At 44.3% G+C, this 14,000-nt stretch overlaps 2 protein-coding genes across 8 annotated transcripts in view; one reads left to right on the forward strand and one right to left on the reverse strand.

The window, feature by feature from the left end:
- The window catches only part of KLF1 (KLF transcription factor 1), a 65,198-nt gene extending 56,721 nt beyond the window's left edge, over positions 1-8,477 (reverse strand). Inside the window, exon 1 of the mRNA XM_068274315.1 lies at positions 8,385-8,477. The gene's annotated coding sequence lies outside the window, so the exon portion shown is untranslated. The remainder of the gene's footprint in view (positions 1-8,384) is intronic.
- Positions 5,131-14,000, forward strand: part of DOCK6 (dedicator of cytokinesis 6) — a 248,549-nt gene continuing 239,679 nt past the window's right edge. For 6 of the 7 annotated variants that reach the window (XM_068274305.1, XM_068274307.1, XM_068274306.1 and 3 more), the window contains exon 1: positions 5,131-5,248. In XM_068274305.1, coding sequence (XP_068130406.1) covers positions 5,202-5,248 — 47 coding nt within the window. In that variant the 5' untranslated portion in view covers positions 5,131-5,201. Of the gene's footprint in view, positions 5,249-13,403; positions 13,436-14,000 lie in introns of those variants that run through there. The other variant, XM_068274308.1, reaches the window with a different exon arrangement.

Raw genomic sequence — 14,000 nt, forward strand, 5'->3', positions numbered from 1 at the left:
TCCAGAGTGTTTCACAGGAAGACTCCTTATGAACAGCAAAGCATTGTGGGACACACATAGTACTTATAGTACACGCCTCCAATGAATGTGGCCAGGCAATTTGCATGACAACATATGCAAATTCCTCAGCAAGCACAAGCTGCAAAACTGACAGAAGCTCTTCTTTCCAGAGTCCTGCAGCATGCAAAGCTATACAATGGTCAAAAAGCTGCCTGCCTGCACAGGCAGCTGAGCAAATCATCACAATCCCCTCCTAGAATCCCTCCACTGGCTTCCTATCCAGTCCAGAATCAGATTCAAGATACTGTGTCTGACCTACAAATCTGTCCACAAAACCTGTCCAACCTACATTTTCGATCTTACTCAGAGGTACACACCTAGCCGCTCACTCCCCTCTTCCAATGAACTTCGCCTAACCGCCCCCCCCGCATCACCCAGTCCTATGCACGCCTCCAGGACTTCTCAAGAGCTGCTCCAACACTATGGAACTCCCTACCTCCACCCATTAGGGCAGCCCCCTCCTTCAACATCTTCAAGAAAGCCCTCAAAACTCACCTTTTCACTCTGGCCTACTACCCCTCACAAGTGCTCTAAACCTACAGCTGAACTCTGGTCCCCTACCATTCGTGTCCTTACCTCTCCCTCTAGATTATAAGCCTTTGGGCAGGGTCCTCCTCCTTTTGTGTCCTACCTGATCTTGCACCTCCATTACTGTGCACCCATGCTATGCATTTAAGTGAACCTAACTTGCCTAACTCCATGCTCCCATCCAGTGACTGACTAAGCATTACCTTGTACTCATACTGTGCTGTGTGATCTAGTTTTCTTGTATTCCTGTATTGTCATATTGCTGTATGTCACCCCTAAATATTGTCTGTAACCTAAATTAATGTTCAGCGCTGCGTAATATGTTGGCGCTTTATAAATACAATAAATAATAAATAATAGATAGATAGATAGATAGATAGATAGATAGATAGATTTATGTCACTCACTATTTCTCCCGAGGTGGGGTCACGCACCCTCATTATTGTTTCAGGCAGCAAAGAGTCTAGTACCAGTACTGCATAAAGAGAACCTGATACAAATAGAACATAGGATTTATACCTACCTGAGGCTTCTTCCATCCTCCTGTAAGCCGTGGACTTCTTCTGTCTCCATCTGGTCATGTCCGTTCCGCTGCTGTTAGCCCTGGTAGTCGGGCACTACTATGAATGTACAGCTGTGCACCTCCTTGGTCACGCACGCTCCCGTGAGCATTCTGCATCTGCACAATTAGTTAAGGCTTGTAACTGCGCAGGTGCAGAACGCTCCCGCCCATGAGAGCGTGACCAAGGAGGCGTGACCAAGGAGGCGTGACCGAGGAGGCGTGCAGCCAGGGCTGGGCATGCACAGTAGTCCCCGACTGACTCAGTCAGAGACTTTAAAAGAGCTGACAGGTGAGGAATGGATGGGACTGGACAGACACACACAACAAGGGAGCCCACGACCTTCAGGGGGCAGGAGGAGGCCCCAGGTAAGTATAAAACCTTATGTTCTATTCATCTCAGGTTCTCTTTAACGCAGCTCTAGATGCGAGTACCCTGTTTAAATAACTTCCCAAGAGCAGCTAGTTTTTGTTGAGTTTAGTACCTGTAGTCTGATTTAATTTGATTATTGTCATTCACTGTTATGGTGGCCATACATGGTACAATTTTTTCATCCAATCTTACCATTTCTATGTAATATAAGGGAACTGCCTAAATTATCCTTTCAATATATTCACTTAATTTACCCTTATGCTACATAGAAATGGTAAGATTGGATGAAAAAATTGTACCATGTATGGCCACCATGAGGGTTATTTTGGATGATTTTTTGATCTTCTGATTGCTTCATGATTTCTCTTTATTTTGACATCATTGATGTTATTCTTTCTATATCATGGCTTTTAAAGATGAATGTAAGAGAGTTGTTCAGTTGGCTTTTCCTTATTTTTTAGAATGTTTTCAGAATTTATATCAATCTAATGTTTTATTTTGTGTAATGGAGATTGGAGTCCAATATAGTTAACTGGGCATAGGAATTTCCTTTCTAGCCACTAGATGGCAGACCCTTGTGCTGATCCAACTGACTCCCAAGTAGAAACTCCACTCTTCAAAGGAATAATTGTATGTGTTTTATAAATTGAATTTAAAATGTACCTGAGAAGAAGACTTACCTGGGGCTGCCTGCTTTCAGCCTCCTGTAGGCGGTGTTCACAAGGATGTACAGAGGCGCCAGTAGGATAAAAATCATTAAAAACGTTTAAAATATTCGGGCTGCGGTGGTGGACCAGCCAACCCAAAACATCGCTAGCGTTTAGCAATCGTACTTGTAAAAGGGCCTTTAGGGATCAAACCCAGTAGAGCGATTTTGTGATCGTTTAGGGAGCGATTCAAAACGCTCGCAATTTCCCTAAACTCTCAGCTAATGTTAATGGATGGGCCAAATTCCACTGGAGCGATTGCGATTACAAAAATCGCAAACGCAAGACATGCAGCATTTTTAGCGTTTAGCATTAGCATTTCTGCAATGTAAAGTATATAAACGCTGGCGTAATCGCTCGTCAAAACCTACACAGAGCGATTTTGCTAGCGTTTTAAAATTACTACACACTGTAAACAAAAATTAAAATTAATTTAAAGGCTAACTTCTAATCGCTACATGAATGCTGGCAAAACGGTTAAGATCTAAAGATTATAGGCAGATTCGACAAAGAGACAAATTTATCTCTTAAACAATTCTGATTAGAGATAAATTTGTCTCTTGTCAATTCTGCCCATACACTACAGGCCGATTCCCGTCCGATTTCAGCATGAAATCTTCAGGGAATCACCTGAGCCAACTGCCCCCGCCTCTCCCCAATGTATAAATGTGCCCCCCCCCCCCTGTGCATTTATACGCAGGGCCGGTTTAAGCAACAATGGGGCCCCAGAGCAAAATAAACCTGGGGGCCCCCCCCAACATATACCCTGGAACAAAAATCGGCATTAGGGGACCTTTTTTGCAGCTGGTATAGTCAGGGTGTGAAGTCCCAATAGGTCGGAGCTCCACATTCTGGCTATCCCAGCCTGCATGGGGGACAATGGGTTAAAAAGTTTCAGGAGGGGGGACCCCACATAATTTAAAAAAAAAAAATCCCACACTCTAAACATAAAAAAAAAATTGGGAAAATAGGAAAAAATGCCAGGGATCTTCATACAGCCATATTGCGGCTGTATAGCGATCCCTGGCCAAATCGCTGCGGCTGCGTATAGACCCCCTGGAAACCCCGTCAGGAAATTTATTGCGCTTTCGTTTGATGCATGTAAAATTACACTACCGTTAGGTTTGCTACTAAAAGTGACATTTACCGCATTTAAAAGTATACTTTTTTTCTTTTGAAACTTTAAAATCGATTTTCTCAAAAACTATAAGGTCTTTTTGAAAAATTGTTTTTTCCTCTTATTCCTAATGATCTCCTTAACATATCCTGCAAATTTAGGGTCTCTAACATTTAAGGTGGATTTGCTATTAACCATTAAAGTCGGCAGGTTTTTAAATGTGTATTTTATTTTCCTTTGAAACTTTAAAATCGATTTTCTCAAAAACTATAAGGCCGATTTGAAAATTTTTTTTCCCTCTTGTAGCCACTGGGGGCCCCTACAAGCTCTGGGGCCCTGGGGCAGCTTCCTTCTTTGCCTTAATGGTAGCGCCAGCCCTGTTTATACGTTACCTGTCCTGTTGCAGCCTCCTCAAACCTCCGGGCGGTATTCCATATGCGCTACTGGTGCATAGCATCTGATGTCGGCGCCAGTAGCGTGTACGGATAGCCGCTCAGAGGTTACGGACACCGCGCGGAGGCTGCTGCTACAGGACAGGTAACATATAAATGCACATGGGGGCACATTTATACATTGCGGCGGGGATTTCGTCATCTTGTCGCTCGCTCAGAAATCGCCGCCGTACCACCGCACACCCGACCAAGCAAGTTCGGTCCGACATGTTGCAACATGCGCAATAGACAAAGCAACAAATTTCTGCCCCGAAATTGGTCGCTTTGTCGGTCGGGCATGCACTTGGCGGCAACGATTTTCATCCAATTCGATTATAATACTCGAATTGGATGGTTGATCGATCGCCAAGTCGCCGGATGTATGGCCACCTTTAGGACCCTTTTCCACTAGCGGCGATTGCGATGCTGAATTGCAAACCGCTAGTGATTTTTAATTCACTACGATTTGCTTTTTAACATAGGTAATTTCCACTACCGTGATTCGTTTTTGACTCAAACCCGATCGCGCTGCGGAGCGATTTTTGCTGCGATTTTGCTATGCAGTGCATTGCATAGCAAAATCGCGATTGCAAACGCCGGTAATATTTGTTCACTTTGCTGAATTGCAATTGCTAGCGTTTAGCACGAATGCTAGCGATTGCTAGTGGAAAAGGGCCCTTAAAATCGCTACCAAAATTGCCAGAAAACGCTCTGCTTACAAAACGCTCATACAAATCTCTAGCGATTGCGATTAGCAATAGCGATTTGTAGTGGGTTCCAGCAGGGGCGTAGCAATAGGGGTTGCAGAGGTTGCGACTGCATCGGGGCCCTTGGGCCAGAGGGGCCCCGGAGGGCCCTCCCTCAACTACAGTATTAGCTCTCTATTGGTCCTGTGCTCATAATAATCACTTATATAGATACTTTGTATAGTGGCAATCATTACCAAACTGTTCCCCATCCCCTTCTTGCATATCTGACACTGTAGTTGCCTTTGGCAGTTTTTAGTGCGCTGTATCAATTGTTATGTATAGAGTGCTTGGGGGGCCCCATGTAAAACCTGTATCAGGGCTCACAACTCCTTAGCTACGCCACTGGGTTAGTAGTGGAAAGAGTACACACAGTTGCAACACCTTGCCACACGGTGCCACCAAAGTACGTAAAGACAAAACTGTATGAACTTGTAGTATTACAGGCGGTCGCTTGTCGCTCAGTGAGCAAACTCATTTTATACAAGCAGTACCGGCTACGGCCACAAGATGCCGCCAGCACATGGGAAGAACAGCACAGAGGGGTGTCCGTCTGGCTTCAGCACGGGAGCGGGCGGAGTGTGGGCGGACATGGGGCGGGAGGAGGGTGTCTCCGCTGGGCTGGTTTCCCGGGCTCCGGTCAGTCTCCTGAAGCCGGTACAACAATCTGTGCCGCGGACATGTCTGGGACGGCGGAGCGCCGGGCCTTCGCGCAGAAGATTAACAGGTGAGCGGCCGCACCACGTGACGCGGGGGGAACAGGTGTGCGGTAAGCTCTGCCATGACGTCACAATACTAATGCTTACAGCCATGCACTATACTGAATGGCCCATGACTGCACTGTGCAAGGAAGAGACACTCAAATACATGTCATATTGGATAACTACTGATGATCACACACCTTTATTATAAATACTAATATATGACAACTATTGTAAATATACATACAATATTATAACTAGATTCTATTACTCTGTTTTGAAGGTGGCATTTGATATGATTATTATGAATTCATAATAATACTTTGGAACTTTAGGCACTACTGTTATTATATTAGGCAGTCAGTGGCAGAGATTTGCAGAATCTTTTTTTGATGAACAGATGTTAGATACATCACTTTTGAAGCACCTGGTCATTATCGGTAGCCATTTTTCTGTACAGTACTGACGTGCCCAGAGTTACAGGTTTTGAGGCCTGGTACATACCATGCAATATCCCAAAAAATCGATGAGTCGAATCAATAATTTCCATAAGGTCTGATCAAATTCCCAATCATTTTTCCGATCACTTCTGTAAAAAAAAATCAATTGGAAAATCGAATGGAAACCTGCTCGGACCTATTGGAAATTATGGATTTGACACCTATGACTATGGTAGGGATTAGATTGGGTGGGAACATTAGAGAAAACACCTACCCTGCTCTCTTTCATTCTTCACTGCTCAGCCTGCTTGTTATCAGCCCTGATAAAATTCCCTGACTGAGCATTCAGTCTGGCTTTGCTCAGGAATCATTATACCTGAGTCAGTCTTCTCTGATGTCTTTTCAAGCCCAAGCCTGCCCCCTTCTGGCTCTGTTATAATGACTCAGCTATAATGATTCCAGAGCAAAGCCAGACTGAATGCTCAGTCAGGGATTTTATCAGGGCTGATTAGAAGCAATCTGTGCAGTGCAGAATGAAACAGAGAGCAGGGTAGGTGTTTTCTCTAATGTTCCCACTGATGTATATAGTCAAATACATGAGGGTGCTTCGTCACTGCTTCACTGTAAGCAAGTGGTGAATGTTACGGAGGTGACACTCCACAGACACGCCATCTAAATGTGCGCAGCGTCCGTCTGGTGTGTGTTAAGTTTGTAGCTGCAGTTGTCGCATTTCAGACCGCTAAGGAAACGCAGTGTGAACACTGGCTTCAAATGTGGCAATGTTGTGTCGTGTGAATAAGCCCTAAACCACGAAGCTATGATAGCAAAGGTAGCCCATACATTGCTAGATTTTCTATGTTTGACTTTATTGGTTACTAGTGGCTCACACACTACAAGCGAGATTCTATGCGATACTCCTTCACTATGGATCTGATCAATGTTGTGCCTTTATCATCTGAAACGTAAAATCTTCTGTGTCGATCCAAATCATGTGAACAGCAGCTAATTCCTTTATGATTGACCGATGTCTTCCATCCTGTCTGATCTAGTAAATTCGATTCGAACAGATATCGGCCAATGTCCATCGGCCCAGCCTCGATCCGATAAAATTATCGAATTGATTAGTTGATTTTACAGAAAAATCCTTAAAAATGGATTAATCATTTAGGCCTTGTTCCATTGCGTTCCATTGGCCGTCCGCATTGGGCGCTTTTTGACACCCAATCGATTTCTGTGTGTTGGATGTTTTTGTTAAAGAGAATCTGTATTGTTAAAATCACACAAAAGTAAACATACCAGTGCGTTAGGGGACATCTCCTATTACCCTCTGTAACAATTTCGCCGCTCCTCGCCGCATTTAAAGTGGTTAAAAACAGTTTTAAAAAGTTTGTTTATAAACAAACAAAATGGCCACCAAAACAGGAAGTAGGTTGATGCACAGTATGTCCACACATAGAAAATACATCCATACACAAGCAGGCTGTATACACCCTTCCTTTTGAATCTCAAGAGATCATTGTGTGTTTCTTTCCCCCTGCAGTTCTCATGCACTGAAGTTTCAGGCTGCTTGTTTTTCTCCTGCAAACAGCTTTGCCCTTGTCTGTAATTCTTCAGTATGTGAAAGCCCAGCCAGCTCAGAGGACAATTTATCCAGCTTGTAAAAGATAAGAGAGAAGAGAGAAGCTGCTCTATTCTAAATAACACAGGCAGTGTGCATAGAGGGGCCTGGAAGGGGGAGTTCATAGCAGAACCACAACACTGAAGAACTTAGCAGCCTTCCATACACAGGCCGACAAGTCTGACAGAGGAAAGATACATTGATTTATTACAGAGACTGTGATAGCAGAAAGTGCTGCAGTAAGCCAGAACACATTAGAATAGCTTTTGGAACTTGTAGGATGATAAAAAACAGGATGCAATTTTTGTTACGGAGTCTCTTTAAGCGTTTTTTCTAAGCGCTTCTGCAGAGCGATTGCGTTTTTTCACTTCCTGATGTCACTCAGGAAGTGAACTGTTTGATCCGGAAAAGAATAAAAACAATGTATTTATTCTTAAAAATGCTCACACAATCGTTGCACAAAACGATTTTGTGAGCGTTTTGTGTTTTTCTATACCCTCCATTGAGGCGGAATCGCCTCAAAAATGGCCCAAGCACCGCTTATCTGAGCGGATCGGAAACGAACTGCTCAAATGTGAACTTTCTCATAGAGAATCAATCATTGCACAAGCGCTTTGAAAATCGCCAGCGCTTAAAAAATGTCAGAAACGCCCCTAGTGTTGAACAAGCCCTTAAAGTGGACCTAGACTCAGAACTTCCTCTCTGCTCTAAAAGATAAGCAACAGCATATTAACCTTTTAAAGAAAATCATTTTTGTTACAGCTGATACAAATCCTGCAATACATTTGCAGTGTGTTTACTTCCTGCTTTCATGGAAGCAGACAGAGGGTTAACATCCTGTGTTTAAAAATTAGCTGCTCTGCTGAGACAGCCGGCTGACACAGCTGAGAGATCAAATTACAGTGGTGATAAGTCACAGATGAGGGGGAATTAGACAGGCTAATCTCTCTAAATACATACAGGTTGGATTTCTCTATGTTTTCATTCTGTCCTATACAAGAGGTCAGGTCCACATTAAAGAGGAACTCCAGCCTAAACAAACATACTGTCTTTAAGTTACATTAGTTATGTTAATTAAATTAGATAGGTAATATAATCTCTTACCCACACTGTTTTAAAAGAACAGGCAAATGTTTGATTTCATGGGGCAGACATCTTTTTGGTTGAAAGGAGGTGACAGGGAGCATGAGACACAGTTCCAACTGTCCTGTGTGCTAATCACCCCTCCCAGTTGCTAGGCAACGTGAATAACAACATGGGAAATCCCATCATGCTCTGCACAGCATCAGGGAAAAAAAGCCTGGGCTTTTTTTCTTTGATGTGTGGACCTTAGCAAAAAGTGCAGCTAAAAATGATGCTTTGGTAAGAAAAACAAAGTTATGATGCTGTGAAACTGTTAAAGAAACACCAAGCCTTTTCAGTTTTGCTGAGTAGATTTTTAGTCCGGAGGTTCACTTTAAGTAAGCGACAATGCTGATAATGAAAGTGATATCACAGTATGCTGTAAACCATAAATTTGCTGTGAAGGAACAATAGCGGAAGGTATCAGGATCTGACTCCAGGACTCATACACAGGGGTTCCTCTCCACTCCTTGCGCTTCAGTACTAGAGAAATATGTACTATTTAGACAATTGGGGATATAAGTTTATATATACAGTACTTTAGTGAGATGAGTGCAAATGGAAAGTTCTATTGTTCTTTCACACCCAGTTCTGTGGCCGTCTCCTCCTGTCTGTGGTATAAAATTTCAGTAATTCATTCAAATCGCCCCCTTTTACTGATCTAAAATCCTTGCATGCTGTCTCGCCATCTGTTCAGACAGCTGGACAACCCAGCCAAAGCATGCTGTTCCTCTGTCTGTTTGCAAACTGAGACAGAGAATTTGGGAGATAATATGCCAATTAAGAGCTCAGTTCCAGTAATACGATTTAAAGTATATACCAGGACAGCTAGGAGATGAGCTACTGTATTAAGATGTAAAGGGGTAAAAAGCTTGGTTACTGTAAGGTATTACATGGGGTAATAAGTCACTCAGGAGCTGGTTACTGTAATAAGATGTTACAGGGGTAATAAGACACTCAGGAGCTGGGTTACTGTAATAAGGGGTTACATGGGTAATAAGACACCCAGGAGCTGGGTTACTGTAATACGGGGTTACAGGGGTAATAAGTCACTCAGTAGCTGGTTACTGTAATAAGGGGTTACATGGGTAATAAGACACTCAGGAGCTGGGTTACTGTAATAAGGGTTTACAGGGGTAATAAGTCACTCAGTAGCTGGTTACTGTAATAAGTGGTTACAGGGGTAATAAGTCACTCAGGGGCTGCGTTACTGTAATAAGGGGTTACAGGGGTAATAAGACACTCAGGAGCTGGGTTACTGTAATAAGGGGTTATTGGGGTAATAAGTCACTCAGGAGCTGGTGACTGTAATAAGGCGTTACAGGGGTAATAAGTCGCTCAGGAGCTGGGTTACTGTAATAAGGGGTTACAGGGGTAATAAGACACTCAGGAGCTGGTTACTGTAATAAGGTGTTGCAGGGCTAATAAGACACTAAGGAACTGGGTTAGTCTGTAATAAGGGGTTACAGGGGTAATAAGACATTTAGGAGCTGGTTACTGTAATAAGGGGTTACAGGGGTAATAAGTCACTCAGGAGCTGGTTACTGTAATAAGGGGTTAGAGGGGTAATAAGACACTCAGGAGCTGGGTTACTGTAATAAGGGGTTACAGGGGTAATAAGACACTCAGGAGCTGGGTTACTGTAATAAGGGGTTATAGGGGTAATAAGACACTCAGGAGCTGGGTACTGTAATAAGGGGTTACAGGGGTACTAAGACACCCAGGAGCTGGGTTACTGTAATAAGGTGTTGCAGGGCTAATAAGACACTAAGGAACTGGGTTACTGTAATAAGGGGTTACAGGGGTAATAAGACACTCAGGAGCTGGTTACTGTAATAAGGGGTTACAGGGGTAATAAGTCACTCAGGAGCTGGTTACTGTAATAAGGGGTTACAGGGGTAATAAGACACTCAGGAGCTGGGTTACTGTAATAAGGGGTTACAGGGGTAATAAGACACTCAGGAGCTGGGTTACTGTAATAAGGGGTTACAGGGGTAATAAGACACTCAGGAGCTGGTTACTGTAATAAGGGGTTACAGGGGTAATAAGACACCCAGGAGCTGGGTTACTGTAATAAGGTGTTGCAGGGCTAATAAGACACTAAGGAGCTGGGTTACTGTAATAAGGGATTACAGGGGTTATACGACACTAAGGAGCTGGGTTACTGTAATAAGGGGTTACAGGGGTAATAAGACACTTAGGGGCTGGGTTACTGTAATAAGGGGTTACAGGGGTAATAAGACTCTCAGAGGCTGGGTTACTGTAACAAGGGGTTACAGGGGTAATAAGACTCTCAGGAGCTGGTTACTGTAATAAGGGGTTACAGGGGTAATAAGAATCTCAGGGGCTGGGTTACTGTAATAAGGGGTTACAGGGGTAATAAGACACTCAGGAGCTGGTTACTGTAATAAGGGGTTACAGGGGTAATAAGACACTAAGGAGCTGGGTTACTGTAACAAGGGGTTACAGGGGTAATAAGTCACTCAGGAGCTGGTTACTGTAATAAGGGGTTACAGGGGTAATAAGTCACTCAGGAGCTGGGTTACTGTAATAAGATGTTACGGGGTAATAAGACATTCAGGGGCTGGTTACTGTAATAAGGGGTTACAGGGGTAATAAGACACACAGGAGCTGGTTACTTTAATACGGGGTTACAGGGGTAATAAGGCACTCAGGAGCTGGGTTACTGTAATAAGGGGTTACAGGGGTAATAAGACACTCAGAAGCAAGTTACTGTAATAAGGGGTTACAGGGGTAATAAGACACTCAGGAGCAGGTTACTGTAATAAGGGGTTGCAGGGGTAATAAGACACTCAGGAGCAGGTTACTGTAATAAGGGGTTACAGGGGTAATAAGACACTCAGGAGCTGGTTACTGTAATAAGGGGTTGCAGGGGTAATAAGACACTCAGGAGCAGGTTACTGTAATAAGGGGTTACAGGGGTAATAAGACACTCAGGAGCTGGTTACTGTAATAAGGGGTTACAGAGGTAATGGGACACTCAGTAGCTGGGTTACTGTAATAAGGGCGTACAGGGGTAATAAGACACTCAGGGGCTGGTTACTGTAATAAGGTGTTACAGGGGTAATACGACACTCAGGAGCTGGTTACTGTAATAAGGGGTTACAGGGGTATTACGACATTCAGGAGCTGGGATACTGTAATAAGGGGTTACAGGGGTAATAGGACACTCAGGAGCTGGGTTACTGTAATAAGGGGATACAGGGGTAATAAGACACTCAGGAGCTGGGTTACTGTAATAATGGGTTATAGGGATAATAAGGCACTCAGGAGCTGGGGTACTGTATGTAATAAGCTTTAACATAGGCAGTAAGGCTTTTGAAGCATCTGACCAATGTACCATATTTTTCAGACTATAAGACGTTCTGGACTATAAGAAAGACCTAGGTTTAGAGGTCAAAAATCTGGAAATAAGATACTAAACCTGGAGCATCTATAGTCCAGGGGTGTCTTTTGGACCTATTCCCCCTAAACTGCGTCTAAGCTACTCTGCTCAGTGTCACTACACTAACCTCTGATGCCTGACCAGCTAAGTTACACTACACTAACACTACACTATGCTACACTTCACTGCACTGACACTTCCATACTGCTCCTGATCTTGCCGACGTGCTCCTTTCCCCCTCATATAGGCAGGCATCTCTTCTCCTCTTCCTGCAGCCAGTGGGTTCACTATTGTTACCTCAGCTCCTCTGGGTCCTCCGTTTCCTCCATACTTCCATCTTCCATACTGCCGCATAGTGGTTGTTACTGTAACCACAGCAGCGCGTGTGCACCTCTCGTCACACGTGACTACGTCCACCACTGCGGTTGAAGTAACAACCACTATGCGGTAGTACGGAAGACGGAAGCATGGAGGACCCGGAGGCTGAGACGGCCGCAGTGTCCAGCTGGCTGCAGGAAGAGGAGCCTATTTACTTAAAGATGACTGGAGCGAGGGAGAAGAGGAGTGCGGCGGCAGGAAGTATGCAGGACCCGGAGGAACTGAGGTGGCGGCAGTGTCCGTTCGCTGCAGGAGGAGGAAAAGAGGAGCCTGAAGATGACCAGAGTGAGGGGGAGCGGAGAGTTGTGCTTGGTAGGTAAGTACTCCCTGTGAACTCTGCATCTATTCGCATTGCATTGGCAATGGGACCAATTTCAGAAGATCCAGGAGATGGAGGATGGCGACGAGGGAGCAATCGGCTTGGACGGGGCTGGAGGAAGCCCCAGTTATGTATAATCGCACACCCGCCCTCTCAGTTACACTTTAAAGCCTGTACACACGCTAGATGGATGTTGCCCGATAGGTATCGGGACCCAATCCCTCGGGCGACACCGTTGGTTCGAGGCTATACAGATGTGTAAATAGTCTGCAAAACTATTGCCACGTCCTTTTGCAGTGGGTGGAGGGCAGACAACGTGACACAGTTGGGATGTCATGCAGCGGGTGGGGGCGCGGGGAGAACAAAGCCATCTGGGGCAGAGGTAGGGGGCTGCTGTACACATGCCAGATTATAGGCAGAGGCAGTCGTTTTTGGACAACTTTAATCTAGCGTGTGTACGGGCCTTTACACTGCAGTTGTCCTTGGAAAGCAGGTGTCTGGGGTCCATATTATGAAGTTGTTTTGTATACAGTATCAGGGGGCCTAGTGTACAATCAGGGTTGGAGCCTATCCCTCTGTAGTCCGCCAGTTCACTAAGCTTTATCAAACACTTTATCAAACGTTTGATATTTTACCTCATGGGTAAAATCTAATTTTGAATTCACTAAGGTGTTATTGACTTCTTGAAAGTTTTATCGGTAAAACATTTGATAAACATATAACAACTTAGTGAATTCAAAATTAGATTTTACCCATGAGGTAAATTATCAAACGTTTGATAAAGTGTTTGATAAAGCTTAGTGAATCAAGCCCATAGTAGCTGGATTCCTGTAAGCTGTTGCAGTGATTATAGGAGTAATGAGGACGCTGGGTAACAGGACAGTCTGCAGCTGGGTTACCATAGTGACCAGTTATGGAACAGCATGTCTGGTGAAGTGTTGTAACAATCTATGAACTTTTGCAGACTGTTCAGTGTTGATGCGGTGCCTTTTTCTGTTTGCTTTATTTTATGCTTTGAGGATGTAAGATTCCAGACATCGCACCCCGCCCCCACCCTCCATCCTATCTTTATTTCATCCTCCGCTGTCGCTTCCCCTCAGCCTCCCCTCTCCCATGTCCTGTTATTGTGTTGGGAGAAGCAGCACTTCCTCTGGTATTGGGCGCTGGGAGTCGGACCGTCCCGTCCTGGGGACTGCTGGACTGACGTGACGGAAGCCATGTCTTCGAGTAGAGTGTGAGCTCTTCTTCTATGACTGTACTGCACAAATATCCCGTAGAGCCACATAAAGGAATAGCATTGCTTGTAGATATCAGTCCTGTCTATCTTGACTTTAAGTAAATCCGAGGTGAGAGTGATATGGAGGCTGCCATATTTATTTCCTTTTAAACAATAATAGTTGCCTGGCAGCCCTGCTGATCTATTTGGCTGCAGCAGTGTCTGAATCACACCAGAAACAAGCATGCAGCTAATCTGGTCAGATCTGACAATAATGTC

Source organism: Hyperolius riggenbachi, chromosome 3 (genome assembly GCF_040937935.1).
Source record: "Hyperolius riggenbachi isolate aHypRig1 chromosome 3, aHypRig1.pri, whole genome shotgun sequence".
Classification (NCBI taxonomy): Eukaryota; Metazoa; Chordata; class Amphibia; order Anura; family Hyperoliidae; genus Hyperolius; species Hyperolius riggenbachi.